At 41.0% G+C, this 20,684-nt stretch overlaps 1 protein-coding gene across 2 annotated transcripts in view; it reads left to right on the forward strand.

Annotated features, from left to right (window-relative positions):
• PKHD1 (PKHD1 ciliary IPT domain containing fibrocystin/polyductin) overlaps positions 1–20,684 on the forward strand; it is a 244,280-nt gene that overhangs the window by 151,099 nt on the left and 72,497 nt on the right. For both annotated transcript variants that reach the window (XM_032104486.1, XM_032104487.1), the window contains exons 52-56: positions 6,141–6,278; positions 14,372–14,485; positions 15,118–15,205; positions 18,215–18,369; positions 20,187–20,339. In XM_032104486.1, coding sequence (XP_031960377.1) covers positions 6,141–6,278; positions 14,372–14,485; positions 15,118–15,205; positions 18,215–18,369; positions 20,187–20,339 — 648 coding nt within the window. The remainder of the gene's footprint in view (positions 1–6,140; positions 6,279–14,371; positions 14,486–15,117; positions 15,206–18,214; positions 18,370–20,186; positions 20,340–20,684) is intronic.

The raw sequence follows: 20,684 nt of genomic DNA on the forward strand, positions 1-20,684 counted from the left end.
TAATTGCAGGTTACATTCAGAATTATGATCCACTTTCAATATATATTTAGTTTAATCTTCAATTTTCTGATAAATATAAAAAAAACCAAAACAAAACAACGCTGTACTTTTTAAAATATTACTTTTCTTCACTTTTGGGGGGAGCTTACATTGAGCTGAAGAGTAGGAAAGGTTGGAGTTCAGGGAGAATGTCTTCATGAAAAGGGTGCTCAGGCATTGGAAGGGGCTGCTCAGGGAAGTGCCCATCCCTGGAGGTGTTCATGTCTGGATGTGGCACTCAGTGCTCTGGGCTGGGTCACAAGGTGGTCACAGGTTGGTCACAGGTTGGACTCAATGTTCTTGGAGGTCTTTTCCAACCTTAATGATTCTGTGATTCTGTGATAACCAGTTCACCAATAACAGCCCATGACTGTCGTATGACCAGAACATTCCAGTCTTCAACATCCTGTGTCAGATGCAGGTATGAAGAGGCACAGAGGTAAATCACAGTTTACACAGAAGCAGACAATAACAAATGAATAAATAAATAGGTTTGGCTGAGTGTTTGGGGTTCTGTTGTTTAGATCAGTTCAAGAGAGTGGAAACTAAAGGATGTTTGTGATGCACAATGAATAAAACTCCTCTGTGTTTCCTGCAAAGGTGAGGAGCTGGAGCATGTCCAGAGAAGGGCAATGATGCTGGGGGAGGGTCTGGATCACACTCTGAGACACATAGAGGGATTCTTGGGGCTGTTCTGTTCAGGGCCAGGAGCTGGACTCCTGGTGATCCTTGTGGGTCCCTTCCAACCCAGGTTATTCCATGATTCTGTGGTTCTGTAAAAAATCTCTTTGTTCCCATCACTAGAGTAAATGTGTGTGTTGGTTGATTGAAGAAGCTGCTCTCCTCTCCAGTGCCTTTCTGGAATCCTCCTTCAATTTTATCCCAAGAACACAAATAAGAACACAAACACAAGCTGTCTATCACACCATCTATTTCATTGCATGTCTGCCTTTTCTGGTCATCCTCTCTATTTTATTTCTGCTCTCCCTCTTCCTTCCTGCTGCTTTGGAGGTGCTGAGATACTCACTGGCATTGGAGCCAACAGATACAGTGTCTTAAACTGGAGTCATGGTCCTCACCAGTGTGATAAGGGAACTGGATTTGTTGCTCAAATACATGCATTTTAAATGAAGTTAGGCAAGATTAATTTTCTGTCCGTTTCTCATGCTTTGCTTTGCTGCCACAAGTGTTCAGGTTCCACTTTAAAGGAAGTCAGCCCCTTGCTTGGATCCAAAATCTAAAATTAAATCAGAAATTTTAAAACGTATGTTTAATTGTAGCATTTTATAGATGTTTCCTTTCCCATTTCCATTGGTTTGTGCAGACCCTGCTAAACTCAGAATAACTCCAGATGGCTTCAAAAAAGTGAGAGTTTGTTCTCATGAGAAAGAATATTCTACAAACCATCTGAATTCTGTGCTGCTATGCACACCTAAATAAGTTTTTGTGATTCACTCCTGGCAGGATGCAGCTGTGTCTTTGCTGTCTTTTGGTTACTTAAAATTCTCTTCTGCGAGCCATCTACAATGATTTTCTGGTTGAAAGCCAAGACATGAGCCTACTTCTGGTATTCTGTGCATGACTGGCTTAGTCCTATAAGCCCCCAAAGAACAGTTTTAGAGCCAGAAAAGCAAATAATACAAGCTTAATGCTCATTTCTAGTGTGAAGAAGTGCAGGAAAAGACTTTGGTCTGACACTGTTGAAATCTTTGACTGAATGTGGATTCTTAGAGCTCACTGGAGAACTGGGGCACTGCCTAAATTTGGCTATTGAAATCTTCAATTTGCTTATTTAACAAAATAAGCAAAATTGCATCATTAGGGCCACTTCATGGGCTGGACTCAGGAAGGTTTGAAAAGGTAGAAAATACCTCTCTTAGCAAAATATACATATCAGAAACAAGGTTTTTGTGTTCTTGCTGGGTGTTTGCTTGACACCTAGAGATCTGGCAAACTTGAAAATTGGGGTTGTGTACTAAGTTCTTCCTTTTTTTGACCTGTTTGACTTCACAGACTCCTTAGTACGAGGATGAATTTCACTTGTAACAGAGGTGGGTCCCTCATGTTAAAGTGACTTTTAGTGACTTTTAGTGTTGGTATGTTGCTACAGTTCTCATCAGAGTCTGTCTCCCCAGTGGATGTGAGTCTCTTCCAGCTTGATCTGGAAATCCTCAGCTCAGGCTGCCACAACTTGAGCTTTTATCCCTGGAGGTTCATCCTCCAGAGCCACAGCCATCCCACAAGGACCTCTCACATGCATCAGGCTTCAGCAGCCCCAGCACCTTGGAAAACAAGCCGCAGGAGTTTAGTCATGCCATTCCAGCAGCCAGCAGTGGCATTAGCTTCCCAAACCCCTGAGATTTGCAGGGCTTTGGTTTATGGCTTTTAGTGTGACACACTCCTGATGCAGCGTGCCCTGGGTGGAAGGAGAATGTGTTATAATTCCAAGCAAAGGAATGCTGTTTTGAAGGGTATTGATATGATATCATGTAGCCTCTGGCAATTTCTATCTTCCTTTTTTTTTTTTTCTTTTTTTTTTTTTTTCCTCCAGTAGTGGAATTCACTCTGTTCTTCATTTTCTGATTTTGATTTTCTTTGAAGTTTTTCTGTTTGAAGAGATGAATGCTGGAGTACTGTATCCCATATAATAGCTCCTCTGTTGTGCCTGATTTCCATTCAATGGCATGCTATGGTGTTTTATACAGCAATGTGGCTGATCAAAGGCATTTTGTGTCATTGCTGGAGTCATTAGTGACTTCTCAGTATTGTACAGCTGAACATTAAGACTCTGGCATACCTGTGAGCTTTTTGTCTGAAGAAAGTGTATGTACAATGAAACACTGCCCTGTTTTCAGGCTCAAACTATGGTTTGCTGAAAGTGGTTTCTTGCCCTTGTATGAATATTTTCATGGGGGAAAAACAGCTCCAGTTTGCCTTTCTCTGAAGGTAAATCCTTTGAGCTGAGTGACCTAAAGTTTATTATTTTAACTGCTAAGTCATATCTCCCTCTACGAGGTAAATGAGCATATTCTGTAAGGAAGTTGCCTTTGAATCTGTTTGCTTTCCTCAAGAGTAGAAAGATTTTTTTTCCCTGTCAAAGGAGTGTTCTGTTGTTTCTAGAGAGCAACATTTCACCCTCTGAGGACTTCACACCCACATCATCACACCCCAGAGTGCTGTCCTTTTAAACTGAGGAAACTCTATGTTTTCAGAGATATCTCTGAGTGGGGGAATTTCTCACTCCTGTGTTTCAACGCTCACACACATGATGCCACAGTTACAGAGCAGTCAGCATTTCCTTTACAAAACCTTTTTTAGAAAGATGTGCAACTCAGCAAAAATCTCTGTTCTAGACTGAAATGTGACATATAAATGGCATGCCTGGGAGCGCTGCTGCTTTTCCTTGTAAAAATGTTTCAGCCTGTGTTTGATGAATATACTTATGGCCTTTGTCAACTGCAGCTATTTGCCACATTCTTGAGCTGTGATTTCACAAACTAGATTCCCCTTCTGTCTGAGAGATACCATTTTAGCAACATCTCCCCTCTTATTCTCCTCTCTGTTTCATATCCTCACATCCTGAGCCTTCCCTTCACAGCTCTGCAGGGCATGGGACTGTACCTGTCCTGTAAAGAGATTATAGACAGGAGTCTCTTCATGACTGTAAAAACATATTAAGTACTAACAGCATAAGATTTAGGGGGGAAAGAATTGCAATTGCTCCGTATAGACTTACTTCATCTGAATGCTGTGAAAATTTTGTATTCTTGAAAGATGTTTCAGCCCAAGGGTTCAGGGAATTTGTTTTGGGATGAGGGGTTCGGGTTAACCATGGCTTGCTGCTGTACTTGGTGTAGTCCTTGAGAGCAGAAGTCCTGGGCTTTCAGGGTGCTCATGGCCAGAGAGAAAGGATAAAAAGACAGGGGGAAAAGGAACAGGTGGGGTAATTGAGTCACAGGGATAAAGGCAGGAACATGTATGTAGGAGACAAACAAGTCTGTAAGCAGAGCCACAACTCCAGACCTGAAAACACAACCTGAAATAAAATTTTCCTTTCCCTGGAGGTTGTGAAACTTCCGGGTTGCAAAACTAAGGAGTCAAAAACTAGGAAATGCTACTATTAAAGACAGCCTACTAATATTTTCTTTCAATCTACTTCTGAGAGTACAGAGGTAGGTTTTCACAGAATCATATTGATTATGTTTCCTGCAAACAGGGCTTGGAAATGTTCTTAAACCTTTGTGCTAAGTAGTTTGGGTTGGCCCCTAATTACATGATTTTTGGGAAAGGACTTTCTGTGTGCTACCCATTGTGTGGGTACACATTTGTGTTCCCATCCAAAGCAGTTGCCAGTGTCCACAGGCAGAAGTGAAACCATCAAGCAGCTGAACCACTTCCCAAAACACTTCATGGCTCTTATATTCCCCACGAAACTGGTTTCAAGTGTCCCATTCTCAAGTCACTTCCCATTGTCCACTCTGTCAAAATCCACTCCAAAAATATGCATGCTCCTTAATCTCTCCTGTTTTGTATATCTATGCCTTGCAATAAATGCATATGAGAACAATGAAAGTCACAGAAAATCTCTGTGTAGGGTGGGGTTGTCATTTTGTTGAAATTTTTTTTTTCTGCAATCTGTTTCTATGAAAGTCATGATTAGAACACATTATTGAGCCCCTTGTTAGGGAAACACCTTTCTTTTCCTGCTTCCAGGAACACCCAGTGACTGAGAGATGCACCATACCTGGACACTGTTACTCTTGCCAGTAATGAAAGGGGATGGCAACCACAGTTTCAGGACCAGAGCTGTTTTCCAGTGCAATCAACTGAGAAGCTCTTAGTGACATCCAAGAACATTAGATGGGCCCTGAGGGTGGAGTTCACCTCTGTGCAGTGTTCTAGCTCTAAATGATCCACCATTTAGATCCTTGCTCATCTCCTACTTGGAACACTTAAGGGGCATTTTAAAGGTTCCCAGGCTGCAGACTTGCAGCTTTAGGAAGCAGCGGTGACGTTGCCATTGTGCTCAACCCACAACAGTCCCCACTCAGTTCTGCGATATAAGAATATCCCTCTTGCTTTCTCCTTAAGGATCTGAGGGAATGGTGCTTCTCCTGGTCATTGTTAACTAATTTTAGAGGGGAATATGAATACAGAATAGAGGAACTCATGATGGACCTGGCAATGGTCTCACAGGTCTTTTCCAACCTTAATGATTCTGTGTTTCTGTGAGCTCTGGCTTCCTGCAGGTTGTGTTGGTGTAAGCAAAGCTTTCCTCTTGGATGGTGAGGAAGAGGTGGGTTTTCATATACAAAACCCGGGAGAGCAAATCCAAGCTGCAAAGAGGGAGAAGCAGTGACAGGGAGTCAGTGGAGGTAGTTCATGGTGTGTGGCTGCAGTTTGTCACACTGATCACTGCTGTTGACAAATGGGGGACTTGCAGGCCATTTGTACCCTGAAGCACTTAGCTGATAGTGTTGGACTTTTTTCACTTCCTAGAATCCCAGAATGGTTTGGGTTGGAAAGAACCTTAAACGTCATCTCATTCCAACCCTCCAGCCATGGGCAGGGACATCTTCCACCAGACCAGGTTGCTCCAAGCCCTGTCCAACCTGGTCTTGAACACTTCCAGGGATGTGGCATTTTTTCGTTCTTGTTTTCGTCAATTCCATGAGGAAAAAATGGGAAAGATGGTGAGAGACTATTCACAAGGGCCTGGAGCGACAGGACAAGGGCAAATGGCTTCAAACTGAAAGAGATTAGGTTTATATTAGATATTGGGAAGGAATTATTCCCTAAGAGGGTGGTGAAGCCCTGGCACAGGTTGCCCAGAGAAGCTGTGACTGCATCCCTGGAAGTTCAAGGCCGTATTGGAGGGGGCTTAGAGCAACCTGGGCTAGTGGAAAGTGTGGTATGGAGTTGGAACAAGATGGTCTTTAAGGTGCCTTTCAACCCAGGTCATTCTGTGATTCTATGAAAACCAATCTGAATAACGCAAAACTCAAGCCAAGCTGAAATTCTTCACCACCATGCCACACTTTTTGGCAAGTATTTTTGGCAGGCTGCCATTGGCCTAAACAACTCTCTGCTTTGTTTTTCAGATAGGACTATCCTGGTGGATGTGGCTCTTCCCCCTCTGAGAGAACTCTACATCCTGGGGACCCTCGAGTTCCCCAGCAACGCCAGCAACGTCCTGAGCGCAGCCTGTGTCGTGGTGCTGGGGGGTGTGCTGAGAGTGGGTGAGTGAACAGCTGATCTTTGGGATGCCTGGGGTTTATTTCTGTTCTTGATAGGAAAAAAAAGTATGGAGAAAGACTTAGACTATACACCTGCTGCCCAACCTAATGCCCCGTGGCTGTCCGTATATCTGCAGTTTGGACACCCAGAATTCGTGTGAAGCATGATGATTATCCACTGGAGCCAATTACCTATTCCTTTAATAGCAACACGTTACAATTACTGCAATCTGCACCTCACTCCTGGTGTCACTGTGGCAGAGATTTTATCTGATAGGTGTAAAAGCCCTCCCTACTTCCTGTGGGGTTGCTTTATGAGACAGTAATTCCTCAGGGCAGGATCTGCCCTAGTGTTCAGGCAGTGCCTGGTGACTATGGGCATTAATAGGACACTTTGTGTGACAGAGAAGTATTTAAAGCCAACATAAACAGTCATGGAGAATCCCCATAATACCTGGAAATCCTGCTGTGGTGTGAAACAGCTGGATTCAGCACACTTTTTCCTCTCATCCATCTGTACAGATGAGCACCAGGACCACAGGAAGGTACCACCTTGCCCCTACTTCCAGCAGTTTCACAGTCCCCAAAGTCACTGGGGCTGTTCCACATTATTTACAACAGACAGAATGGGTGTTTTTCCACTCTGAAGTAATTACTCACATAATTCCCTTTAAATATCAAGGTTTCTAAAGCCAGGCATTATATTTACGTACAGGAATCCTTAGGACGCTGGGATCACATTGTTGATCATTTCTTGACCTTTCTCAAGATTGGATTCATGAACTTTAAAAAGAGAATTTTTTTGTGTAATCACCTCCTGAGGAAGTCTGCTTCAATATTTGTTTGTTGTTAATCTCAAGGGACTGTTTAGTTAATACAGTACTGGCCAAAAAGGTTATTTTGCTGTCTTGTGTTTTTCTTTGGAAAAAGAGGTTGGAAAGCCTGATCTGGGAGGTTAAAAATATATATATACTTAAAAGAGTGTCAGTCAGCTCTTACTTAGACTCCTTTGCACTTTAAATATGGTTTCATATTGGTTTTAAGAAAAAGCATGTGTTCATTGCTAAAAACACTTATTAAAAAAACATTGAGGCACTTTGCTGCACAAACTCCCCTCCAGCACATCTGTGAGTAGTAATGATATTAAAAACCAAACAGGTATTTGCAGCTGTTGAGTTGCAGTCCAATGTCTCCTGGAGAGCTGTCCTTGTTTCAGCTGTGGGATGATGGGTGGGTAGAGATTCTGCAAGTTTCCCACATCTCATACTGGCTTCTCTGCCTGCATTTAGAGCTGGGAGTGCCTGTTTTTCTCCCTTCCCCTTTCTCTTCCCATGTGTTCGAGGCCTTACGGTAACGTCTTGGAGCCCATCTGTCCAATCCTGCCTGTTCCATGCCTGAAGGAAGGGTTTTGAAGCCCATCTGTCCAACTCCACCACACCCTAAAGAAATCCTGACACAAAATAGATAATGAGACAGTTTAGTAAACAGATTTAATAGATGTGGACATCAGCATTCAGCATTGCCTGAGCAGGATCTCAGGTTGGCATCACATGAGCCAAATCCCCAGGTCCTGCCTTGTTGTGTAATTTCTCCATGCCCTGTTTTCAGTGCAGCAATCTTTGGCCACATGCTGTTCCTTCTAATTCCATGGCCTGGGCCTAAGATTTTCTAGTAAAGCTAGAGTATTTTGTTCCCTTAAACTCCTAGAGAAGAGTGATCAATTTAGAAATTCATCTTATTTGGGTTTGATGTCCTCCAGAGCACTCGGCTTCTTATCTGCAGAGAAAAAAAAAAAAATCAGAAGGTTAAATTATTACCAAAAATACATAGGAACTGAATGATGACGGGAAATATGTAACAAAGGAAAAAAAAATAGTGTAAAATTGGAGTTTATCAACCATAACAAGAACCTAATTAATTTTATTGAAACGATAATTTACAGGCAAACTGGGATGAGAAAATAGTGATAGCTGGGAAATCAGAATTCTTGGAGCACCCTTGACCCTATAAGGTCCATCCCTGCTTTCCTCTTTAATGTATGATCACAATCCAGTGTGAATTATGATCAGTGGAAGATGTGAGATGATTTAAGACCAACAAAGAACTCTGTCAGAACCCTTGGAAAACCCAAAGCAAAATGTGTGGATCTACTGCCACAGGAATTTCTATGGGTGCTCCTAGCCCTTCAGTGTTGTTGGATCCAGGGAAACTTTCTGGTTACTTCTACTTTCATAGTCCTACCTCTAAGATAAGGATTTTATCTTTTTCACTTTATCCTTCAAAGTCTTGTATTTGATGGTGATGTTTGCAATAGAATTCTAGTTACACCATTTATTTCTGTTTCTCTGCCCTATCATACTGTAAAAATTAGCTATTTTTCCAGCTTATAAAAGGAGAGTTTGAAGTTCAGAGAGTAAACAAAGTGCTAAATAGCATTAGCACATCTGTGTCAAAACAAGATAAGAAATGATGAGTTCAACATCTCACAGTTGTTTTTTCATTCTCAGCTAGGATGATTCTGTTCATTTTAACCCATAAGCATTAAAACTCAGATGATATGTGCAGAAAGTGCCCTGTTCCACTGCTGAACAAAGCCCTCAGCTCCCAATAAAGCTGAAGAAAATGCTGAAGTTCACTTGGCACACATTGATCCATTGGACTCATCCTGAACTAAACTGCACTTAGCTGCTCTTTGCTGGCAGGCTGCTTTTGCTTTTTATAGTAGAGCTCTGCCAAGTAATTATCCAGATAGGATTTCTCTTTTTAGTTTCAACTTGTCACATTCTTTCTTTCGCATATCTCGTGATGGCTGCTTGTCAGTCATGTCACTCATTGGAGGCAAAAAGCCTAAGGACATCATTAGCTCATGGCTTGATTGTCTGGAGAGGGAACCCCAGACAATTCAACTGCCTCTTACCTTGCTTGTGGTAAGAGCTCTAATGCATTTACTCCCCCTTTTTTCAAGGAAAACCCCATACTGACTTGTCAAAGGGTAAATCGGTGTATTTCATTAAGTGGCCATGTGTTAGCAGTGAGTAAATAACAATAATTAGGGCACCAGTGAGTTTCACCAATTTATGTCTTTTCCAACTTCTCCAGCACCTCTGTTGTGTGGGTCCCATCTTTAGCTGTGGGCTGAGTCCCACACTACAGTCACATATCATCCCTGCACAGCTGTCCAACTTGCATGAAGAAGGGACTCTGTTGGTGTAACGAGATGTATTTTCATTCCCAATCACAGAAAAAAAAGTGGTTTGAAAAGTTCATTGAACCCTCTGCATCCCCTTCAGAAAACCTCTCAGCATCTGCCTGTTGTCTTTTTACTCTTTCCAAGCAACTCAGTATTTTTTTAACTGATTGCACCTTGTAGGTAAGAATTTGGTTCACATGTTCAAGACACCTGAATTTAGGTGCAATGTGGACACCAGCACATGAGCTGCTGTTCCAGTAGAGATCTATTCAATATAGCCAGTGGAGCCACTGCAGTCAGTGGGACTGGTAGATAGAGGTATCTAGAGAAAATCTACACTAAGAAACCTGAATGTAGGTATAAGATTCTCCCTGGAAACATGGTTCAGTTGCCTAATTATAAAGATTTTCTATTGTTCTGGGCACCCTTACGTTGTCTCCCCCTGCCTGCAATTTCTGCTTAAAAACCTCACTGTTCAGTCATTTATCCCTGTGTTGTATCTGCCAGCCTCCAGAGAGGATTTGGAGGGCACCGGCACTCAGATCCCACCCTGCGTGTCCCACCGCTTATTCCTCAAACATTCATCCTGCACTTCTGCCTGTTGGTTCCTACTCCACAGCTGTGGAGCCGTGGAACTGAGAAGTTCTGAAATCTTCTGGACATTTGGCAGAAAGAGGCAACAAAGTGAGGTCTCCTTGTCTGGCTGCTTTTCCATCTACTCTCCAGAGTGCAGCCTGAACACCTGAAGGAAGCTCCAGAAGAAGAACCAGTGGTAGATGACTGTCCAGCTGTGTATTGACCATGAGTATAAACTCCTCAGGCTTTCTAGTGACAATATGCTACAGTTTTCAAAATAGCTGGGTAGTTAGAGTCCAAGAAGTTTTGGATTCAAGAAACAGAGATAGAGGAGATGGTCCCAGCAAGATACTCAGCAAAGTCTGTTTGCCAGTGAAGGGAGGAGATCTTATCTCAGAGATTTCGTTACTCTTATATGCAACAGCTGTTGCAGAGTGTCATGTTATGGAAAAAAGAGAAGGGAGGAAACACCCACTGTTCTAGGAAAGAATTGAATGGGTTTTGCTATGGAACAAAACCCAAAACAATACAGCAAAAATCTGTCAGGAGGAACATCTGGAATAGAACTGAAATATGAAAACAATGGAAAATGCTTTTGAAACTCAACAAACTAGATCCAGACCACAGTCCAAAATAAATGAAAATCTGGACAGAAAAAACATATCTCTATTTCTGTTCTCCTTTTTTCCCTCCTTTTTTCCACATAGTAGGTTTTGTCCTCTCCAGAGGCTAGACCTGTTGAAGGATTATGAACCAGCTGCAACCACCGTGCTAACAGATCCGTGTTATAATCCCAACATTTGGATCTCACACTTCTTCAGGACGGTGTGTAATCAGTGGTGAATTTATTAACAGCACAGGTTGTTTATAAACACAGGATTATCCTATATGATGGGAGGTTTTTGCACTGTGTAGTGCAACGGGAAGAACTTGTGTTTGAGGGAGCCCAGCCTCTGTCTTTAGTGCCTCCTGACCTTTTCTGCAGATCTCACTGGACATTTCCGCCAGCTTTTGGTAATTTCCAGGTTGTAAGTACCCTTTTTTCCTGGTTCTCTGCCATCAGCACATTATTATCTGACTTTATGATCAATTAGGTTGCTCATCAAATTGCCAAGGCTTCCAGCAGGAGTAGGAGCATGAAGTGGGACCCATTCCTGCTCGTCTTGTGCTGGATGGGGAATTGGGCAGCTTGGTGTAGTCTTGTGTAGGACTTGCTCACCACAGGAAAGTGGGACAAGAAACCTGAAGTTTTCACATGCAAAGTCCAAAGAAGGACATTGAAAGCCCAGATCATTCACTTATGTGTTGTAGAGATCACAATTCCTGTTGTTTATGGCAAGATGAGAGTTTTAACAAAACTACTTATTACAAGAGCTGTGATTTCATAGCCAGTTACTTCATAAGGTCATGAAACTTACCCAACCCCCGTGACCTGTGTCCATCAACTATTTTGGATTCCCCTTATGGGTAAGCTAAGGTAGATGCTGCTTCCATATCTTCATTTTCATAGGCCATTCTGCTGGAATCTATTTTGACTTAGCCAAAGTATTGTAACTGCTGGACTCTGCCTAGCAGGCTGCTGCAGCCTGAAAGCTCAGCGAGGGTTTCCTAGGGCCATGCAATTTGTTGCATCCTGGAGTCCATTTCGGACAGCCCTGTGATCTGGCTCCGGCAGCTAGCAGGGTTACAACACAGTGGATGGTAAAGAAGGCAGAGAAGGGTCTCTCATGGGTTTGAGATGGCTTTAATCACATCTTGCCCCCATGACGTTCAGAGGTAGAGAGACAACACGCTCTGGGTGTGGGGTGGTTTTGTCAAGGGCCCAGGGGCGGTCCCTGGGCGGGGTTGGGGTACAGGAACAAATAGGGAGAAACCGAGGGAGCGGCCAGGGCTAGGGCAGAGAGCAGGGGGAAAGTACAGAATTAGGGGGTTAACAGGCCACCACACCAAAGTATGTATCTGAGACCCTACTCAGCTCTTCCCTTAGTTTTTCTTTCTTCTCCATTCATTTCCAGAGAGATCCTTATCTTTTCAAGACCTCTTGCCTTATTATTTTCAATATTAGAGAATCACAGGATGGGTAAAGTTGGAATGGATCGCTGAAGGTCATCTAATCCAACCACCCTGCTCAAGAAGGGTCCCCTAGAGCATTTTCACATTTTTCCTAATTCTTCTCTTCAAAATTTCTGCTGACTTTCCTAGACCATCCCTGTAATTTTTCTCCCCATTTGTGTCAGTTTGTCTGCTTACTTTCAGTATCTTCACACAATTTGGGTCCCTAAAAAAAACATTGAATTCCACTGGGTTTGCAGAACCAGACCTGCTTGAGTCCATGTCCCCATTCCAGTCACTCGGGTTGTAAATCAGTGTGTGCCATGTTCCTGCTGTACTTGTGTAGTTTATTAATCACAAAGTTTTGTGCTTCTAAGTCAAGTGCCTTGGAGAAGCCAATTATATGATATCAAAGCTATTACCTTTATCAACTAGACCTGTAATCTCATTAGGAGACAATAACAAGGAAGTTTCACAGGACCTTTTTTTCTATAAAAGCAGGTTGATTGGCATTAATTGTATCACCCACCTTTAATGATTTATTAATTGTGTTCAGAGTTGGACATTCCATTTTTATTTATTTTCCCCTAGAATCAGTGTCAAGTTGACAGGCCTGTAATTACCTGGGGCTCTTACTTTTATCTTTGTTTGAAATATTGGCACAATATTAGCTTTCTTCAGGGGCTCTCAGACATTGTGAGTGATCCCAAAATTACTGAAGAGTCCACCTTAATTGTCCAAGGGGTTTCCTGGAAAACTCTCCAGTAGCACTTGCATTCAAGTTACTGAAATCCATGGATTTAAACCCATGGAAATATTGATGACAATAAGCAAGTATTAAGCCTATTTTTCTTTAAAATATTCTTAAAAGAAGTAGAATTTTTCTACTCATTCATGACTCCTGTGTTCTTTTGTGTCATTTACCATTTACAGTTTCCAGCCACTGAAGAATTTCTGTGAATATTATCTTCCCTTCTTTATTTTATTTTCCATTCTAAATAGTTTTATTATGACCTTTGTTTCTCACTCTGGCTGTATTTTTGATTCGTGTGGTTTTGGTTTTTTTTAACAAGGATAACATTTCTTAATCTGTTGTGCTTTTTTGGACTAAAATTTATGATTTTTAGCTAAATGTAGATGTAATTCTTTTAAGGGAGTGACAAGTTCCAGTTCATCCTATAAACCTCCATTTCCAATCCTTTGTATGTGCTTGTTAAGTCTGGAAGCCTACTTAAAAATGGTTTTAAAACTGAGCTGATAATTGAATATATCAGAGGATTTTAACTGACTTAACTAGAATAGTAAGTGTTTTGTAACCAGGATTAAAAAATATGTGAAATTGTACCTAATTCCTGGTTTTCCTCTTTCCAAACTACAGTTATGGGAGTTTAAACAAGGAAATCAAAGCTGGTTTTGGTGGACGATGGACACAGAAAGATAATTCCCTCCATGTCCCCAGAGAATATGTGAGCTCACTGCTGTGAGATATGTTAGATGGGGAGCATGCAAGTCTTGTACTGTTTGCCTTTTACCCAATAAAAAGCTGTACAGAGAATTTAAATATCCTCAGTTATCAGTCAGACGCTGGTGGGAGAACAATGAATTGTTTTATTGATTTCACTTAAATAAAAAAAGGCTCTTAAAGCAAAGTGTTTCTTTAGGATACAAAATCAGCTCTCTTTTCCAAACTAGTAATTTTTAAATATTAAAAGAACATGACAGGCCAGCTAATTTTGTACAGATATGTATATAGTTTTTAGTTCTACATCTGCTGCAGTTTTCTGTTGCATAATTGATTTAATCTCTAATTTTAAAGGAACGCTGAACTCCTTTACTGGACTCTGCATACATTTCTCCAGGGCAAAAGCTGTCCTACTTTTTCCTCCTTAGTGTCTGTTTAGTGCTGGACCATTTTCTTCTGAAACTGTAAACTACCCATGGTGAAAGAAACGAAGGCAAATTTGGAATACAATTTACTGTGCAGACTTATCACCATTGCACACACCAAAACTTGGGCACTTTCTTTCTCCCTACTTTTTTTCCTCAGTCTTTCGGTTTTCCCCATCCTTGCTACACGATTGCCCTGAAACGGGTGAAATTGTGAAGGAGCAAAAAGGCAAAAACAGGTTGAGAAAGGAAATATTAATTCAGACATTTAAATATTCCTTTAAAATCAGATTGACATGGATTTCCCCCCTAGTTTCCCTCCCATTTTCAGCATCACAGAAGCCATGGATACCTTTGTAGTAGGTTTGATGCTGTTTTGTCTTTATTGTAGGCTCTTCTCTGCATCCCCTAGAAAGGGATTTAAAGCTGCTGTTCCTTCTTCGGGCATCTGAAGGGATTTACTGTGATCGTCTGGAGGATATAAATGTCCACCCAGGAAGTATTGGTATGAAACACAAATTCCCCCTTTCATAGGGAACTAATTTTTGGTTATATCCAAATCTACCACTGTGGAAACTGTTACTATGTTTTACAGATTAGCCTCAAACGAAAGTGCACATATTTTTGAGCTAAGGTTTAATCTTCTGGGACATGTCATCTATATGAAAAGTTTCTGTATTTTGACTTTTTGCTCTGGTTTTGGATCCATTTTCCAGAGGGAAAAAAATTAAAGTTCATGGCCCAGAAAGATGAATAATAGCTGCATAGTTTTTTGTATCTTTCATTTCTGGAATTTTTACCTAATTTGTTTACTTACATAATTTTTTTTTAATGGTAGATATCATTGTCTGCAATTCCTTCAATTCTGTGTCAGTGAGACTTCTGTGGTAAAATCCCCTCTCTTGCCTGTACATGTGATGGTCATTTTACTTTATTGATGATTTATTGCTTGTTCACTTTGTATTTTGAGTGGAGGCTTTGTGCTGTTCTTACGCTTTTCATAAAATATAGAAATATACTTTAATATGTATAAATATTTCCATATATTTAATTATTGCTTCAGTTCTTCGCAAGCCTCTTTTCCCCTTTACCTTTGGAATCTCCTTCTGGTTTTCTTTTTTTTTTTTTTTTTTCCAGGTGTTTATGGACAGGTGCAAATTTATAGTGCTTATCCTAAAATACCTTGGACACATCTGGGAACTAATGTTGCTCCTGGCAATGAAAGGTGGTATTTTGCCCAAATATGCTTTCAAACACTAAATTGTGGCTCCTGTTCCTATTATTTGTATTAATGTTCCTATGAGTAGCATTATTCTTTTCATTTGTGATGGGCTCTGTTTAAATCATGTCTAGATAAAAAACAAACAAACAAACAAACAACTAGGTTACAGAAAATTGCACCACGATGGGGAGGTTGATGATCTTTAAGGTCCCTTCCAACACAGATTAATTCTAAAGGAATCCAAATTCATCCAAGGATGAATGAAGCTAAGTTTTCCTTCCTTCCTTCCTTCCTTCCTTCCTTCCTTCCTTCCTTCCTTCCTTCCTTCCTTCCTTCCTTCCTTCCTTCCTTCCTTCCTTCCTTCCTTCCTTCCTTCCTTCCTTCCTTCCTTCCTTCCTTCCTTCCTTCCTTCCTTCCTTCCTTCCTTCCTTCCTTCCTTCCTTCCTTCCTTCCTTCCTTCCTTCCTTCCTTCCTTCCTTCCTTCCTTCCTTCCTTCCTTCCTTCCTTCCTTCCTTCCTTCCTTCCTTCCTTCCTTCCTTCCTTCCTTCCTTCCTTCCTTCCTTCCTTCCGAATTCCTTCCTTCCGAATTCCTTCCTTCCGAATTCCTTCCTTCCGAATTCCTTCCTTCCGAATTCCTTCCTTCCTTCCGAATTCCTTCCTTCCTTCCTTCCGAATTCCTTCCTTCCTTCCGAATTCCTTCCGAATTCCTTCCTTCCTTCCTTCCTTACGAATTCCTTCCTTCCGAATTCCTTGCTTCCTTCCTTCCTTCCTTCCTTCCGAATTCCGAATTCCTTCCTTCCGAATTCCTTCTGAATTCCTTCCTTCCTTCCGAATTCCTTCCTTCCTTCCGAATTCCTTCCTTCTGAATTCCTTCCTTCCGAATTCCTTCCTTCCTTCCTGCCTTCCTGCCTTCCTTCCTTCCTTCCGAATTCCGAATTCCTTCCTTCCGAATTCCTTCTGAATTCCTTCCTTCCGAATTCCTTCTGAATTCCTTCCTTCCTTCCGAATTCCTTCCTTCCGAATTCCTTCCTTCTGAATTCCTTCCTTCCGAATTCCTTCCTTCCTTCCTGCCTTCCTGCCTTCCTACCTTCCTTCCTTCCTCCCTTTCAGCCAGACCTATCAAAACCTCAGTGGAAGAGTTCCCATCTGGGTAGAGGTGGAATATCAGCATTTAGGGAAGGAATTATTTGGGAAATGACTGCAAAGATGGGCAGTGGAAGCACAAAGACCTCACCAGTGGGACTCATCTGTTGTGAGATCTCTCAGATTTGTGTGTTCACTGTAGATTACTTGTTTAGGAATTGCTTTGTAGCTGATCCTGATCCAAACCCTGCAACATTAGGATCACCCTCGGGAAATTCTTCTCCTTCCCTGACTAAGATGAGAGCTCAGAGTAAGCAGATTCTTGACTGAAGTATGACAGTTGAACACTTGGATGAAATGGATCCAGGCTGGATCTGGGCTGCTGCCCAGATATTTTATATGAAATATCATGAGGTGCTAAGATATAAGTGTTTGGAGTCAATTCATGCACATTAAATGCAGCACACAGAAATGTTTCCATTGTTGAAAGAAAGGAAAAATAAAGCCCTATTTTTCATTAAAAGTCTACAAATAGTGAGCTAAGAATTAGTGTCTTTGGATGCAGGAAATAGGTAAGTCAGTCCTGGAATATGAAAGCTGAAGGAAAATGAAAGCTGAAGGAAGTGGATTTTATTGAAGGAGAGGAGCTGCTCTCTATCCTTTTCCAGCATGAATCAGCACATAATTTAAGGAAGGACTTTCCTGCCATTTCAGAAGATATGCAGTGATTCCTCTAAGCAAAAAAAAAAAACCTCCAAAAACAAACAACATAAATTTTTTTGTGGATTTCTCTACTGAATATTCACCGGTGCTGTACACTGTAAGTGCTCATCTGGAACCTACTCATCTTTGAAAAATATTGTGAAAAGATACTCTGGAAAAACTTGAAAATATCCCTTTAGGAATCTCCTTTCTCTCTGCACTTCTGTCACTCTAGACTGCATGTGGGGCATTCTCTGAATTCACTCAGTGCTCTCCTTTCTCAGTAATTCCCTGAGGAATTTAGATCATCACCTGGCCAGCAGCAGTCACCCTGTAAGAGGACAAGTTGTTTATCAAATAGAGATAAACACTGATCATTATTCATTTTGCTGCCACTAAATGCTTTTGTTTTCTTTATGTGAAGCTAAAAATCCCCTGAACTACTAATACAACTTTGACTGTAAAAGGGGATCTTCAGTTCAAGATTAAAACAACTAAATATAGGACTCAGTGTTCAATAGCCAGCAGAGTTTTAAGTGCTGGTGCCTAGAGGGTGTTCAGCTACCAAAAGCAGCATTCAGGTACCAAAACAGAGGGTTTGTGTCTGTCTGAGCTGTTTTTAAGTCCCCTCCATGGCTTGCACCTTTGTCTCCAGGAACGCTCCAGGAACCAGTCCTGTCACATCTGTCAGGTATCCTGGGATATCTCAGATAGCAAGAGGTGCTCTTGTTTAGGGAATCAAATCCTGCTCAAAGTTCCCAATTCAGAGAACTGAATTGCCTTCCACCCACTACTGACTGCACCAACCAGCTCTAGTGGAAGTTTAGATGTCAAGTGCAGACAGCCACTCTACCCTGCACATGATTGTTGTCTAAATCCAAAGTGGACTTTCAGCTCTGTAAGGTATTCCTTGCACCAAAAATGGTCCAACATGTCTTTTGGAGGCAGCTGGAGCCCTGGAAATGCTGTACTGGTATTGTATATGTTGTTAATCAATGGTGTGAAATACATGCTTCAGGATTAATTTCCTCCCACATATTTCAGACATCTGTTTTTGCAGAGAGCCCTAAAGGGGCTTTTCCTGCAGCATAGCCTGTGGATTCTTTTTTCTTTTTTTTTTTTTTTTTTTTTGAGATCTCCCTGAGCAAAACTGTTCATTTGTAATGAAATTTGTGAGCATAACTCTCGTAAATGTAATGACATTAAGTTTATATCATGGGGTTACAGGATTTTTGTGGAGGATGAAGTAGATTGGGATCAAGGTGGAGATTTTGTCATCAGCTCTTCTTCCTATGAAGCCCATCAGGCTGAAGTAGTTACACTTAAAGAAGTCCATGGTCATAATATAAGAATTCATGAACATCTTCTGCACAGGCACATTGGTAAGGAATTTTTCTCTCCTTTTTCTGAGAGTTTTCTTCTGAAGTATTGAGTTTCCATTTCATATCTCAGCAGAATCAATTTTACTTCCTTGAGGTATCTTAATTTCTCTCTCCATATACTTTTTTCCTTGCTGATTCTAACATGAATTTCTGTGAGCAGAATCAATTCAGTGCTGAATAGTTTGGGAAAACTTTCTGGTGTTTCGAGTTGAACTGGCTCACAGGGAGAGATGGTAACTGAAATTTTAAAGGAAAAAAGAAATGTAGGATTTTAGGCCCTTTGCACAATTTCCATGGCATGTCAAAAACCTGGAAAACAATTAAACCCCACCCTTTTCTCAAGTGTCAAAGTAATTACATTCATAAAATTTCAAGTAGAAAACTTTGTCAATTCCATGGCATGAAATTAATTATTTATAAACTAATATCTAAATAAACATAAAATCTGCATATAGCTCTATTTTTTGTGTAGTTTGCATGGGATCTATATTTATGTGGAAAAAGAGATGCAGTGTTGATAATTATTTACTTTTATTTCAGTAAATTTATTACCATCTATTTAACAAAAAACAAGGAATTTTATTGAGAGGTCAAAATCTGAACCTTCAAACCAAGGATTTTTGTGCATATCAAATTTTTTTTTAATTTGATCTTTATTCCAGCCAACAGGCACAGAAATGAGTATAATGGATAAAAAGATCCAGAAATATCATGTTTTAAATGGCGAATGTTTAAATGTCCGCACCAGTAATCAAAGCTTCACTTGGAACAGAGCTCTGTTCTGCAATTATCCACAGTGTTAATCAAGAGTAGACTCCATGGCACAGTTTTTATGACAATTGCCTTTTTCAAAAAAAATGTGCAGTTCAAAGCACAGCACATCTAGACTTCATTTCCCGTAGTTTATGCATTTTAGACCTTCCTTTTTAGTTGATGTAGGTATAATAAATGTATCATGAGGTGAAATTACTTCTTACACATTGAGTAATGCAGCAGTTGTTAGATACAGCTGAAAAAAAGGACTGATGGGACAATTAAAAGGTAAATACTGGGTTTTGCCTGGGCAAATGTGGATACCTGCAGTAAATGTTCACACATGAGCCAGTCACTCTCAGTTCCCTTGATAATTAAAGCAGAAAAATACATACAATGCATACTTCTCATTTGTACTTCATCTGCCCCTAAAGCAGGTGTATGAAATACACAACAAATTGCACTTCAGATTCACGTATTTCTCTCCATTGTGCGTAAAAACAGTTTGGATAACTAAATCACATCTGCAGGCGTCTTAAGTCATCTGAGATTAATCCAAGCTAGACAGCTGCATAAAGTTGTGCAAAAGTCTCCTTTAGAAAGGCATTGAAAAAAACTATTTGAAAATCCTTTTTGGAAAACACACGCAAGCAAGACTCTGTAGCAAAGAGGTTTTTGGCATTGATGTTAGTCTGATCCTGAGGAAAATTCATGGAGATCAACTCTGCAGTGTGCTGATGAGTAACTCCAACACACAGAGCTTATAAAAAATGAAGTGTGAACCTGTTCATTGCTTTGGCACCTGCACACCACAGGGGAAAGGTTTAGCACCTTCTTGTTCTAAAAATGATATATCCTGATAAAATATAAGGGCATGGTGAATATTTGATGGGCAGGTGGCCTTTCTGGTTTTGTGTTGATGCACGTAGATTGTGCTGGGGGTGGAATGCACCTGAATGTCAGTGCAGATTCTGCAGAGGAGCTGTCAGGATTTATGTCCCTCAAAGCCCTGGTTTATAGGTATGATAGACACTTATCACATTTGCTTTCTTGAAACTCCCCAGGGCGTCCCCATGACACAGAAGACGGCAGACGCATCTCTTTGGCTGCAGAGGTTGGGCTCCTAACACGGAACGTGCAGATCCGGTCGGATGTGGCTTGTGCTGGGAGGATGCTGGTGGGACACTTCACAGACTCCAGCGGGATGGAGTTTGAAGGTAGTTGAGATTCACCTGTCCTCATCAATCACACCGGTTCTTCCCAAGAAAGAGGTGCAGGAACATGTGTATCAATTCACATGTGCCTTGAAAGTCAGAACAAACTGACTGTCAGCAAGTATGAAACGTGATCACCATGAAAAGTTTATAAATACAGAAGATATTTTAAGATGGGCTACTCTGTGTTTTGTGGCATTTTACTATGACTTTGCATATATTTATTAACAAATACCCATCACTACAATACACTGAAAAAGTGCCTGCTATTTTGTCTGAGTGTTGTTAACATGGTTGTCCTTACCTGTTCTTAAGTAATATGAGCTTTTATTTCACTCCTGTTATCTC

Source organism: Corvus moneduloides, chromosome 3, assembly GCF_009650955.1.
Source record: "Corvus moneduloides isolate bCorMon1 chromosome 3, bCorMon1.pri, whole genome shotgun sequence".
Taxonomy (NCBI): Eukaryota; Metazoa; Chordata; class Aves; order Passeriformes; family Corvidae; genus Corvus; species Corvus moneduloides.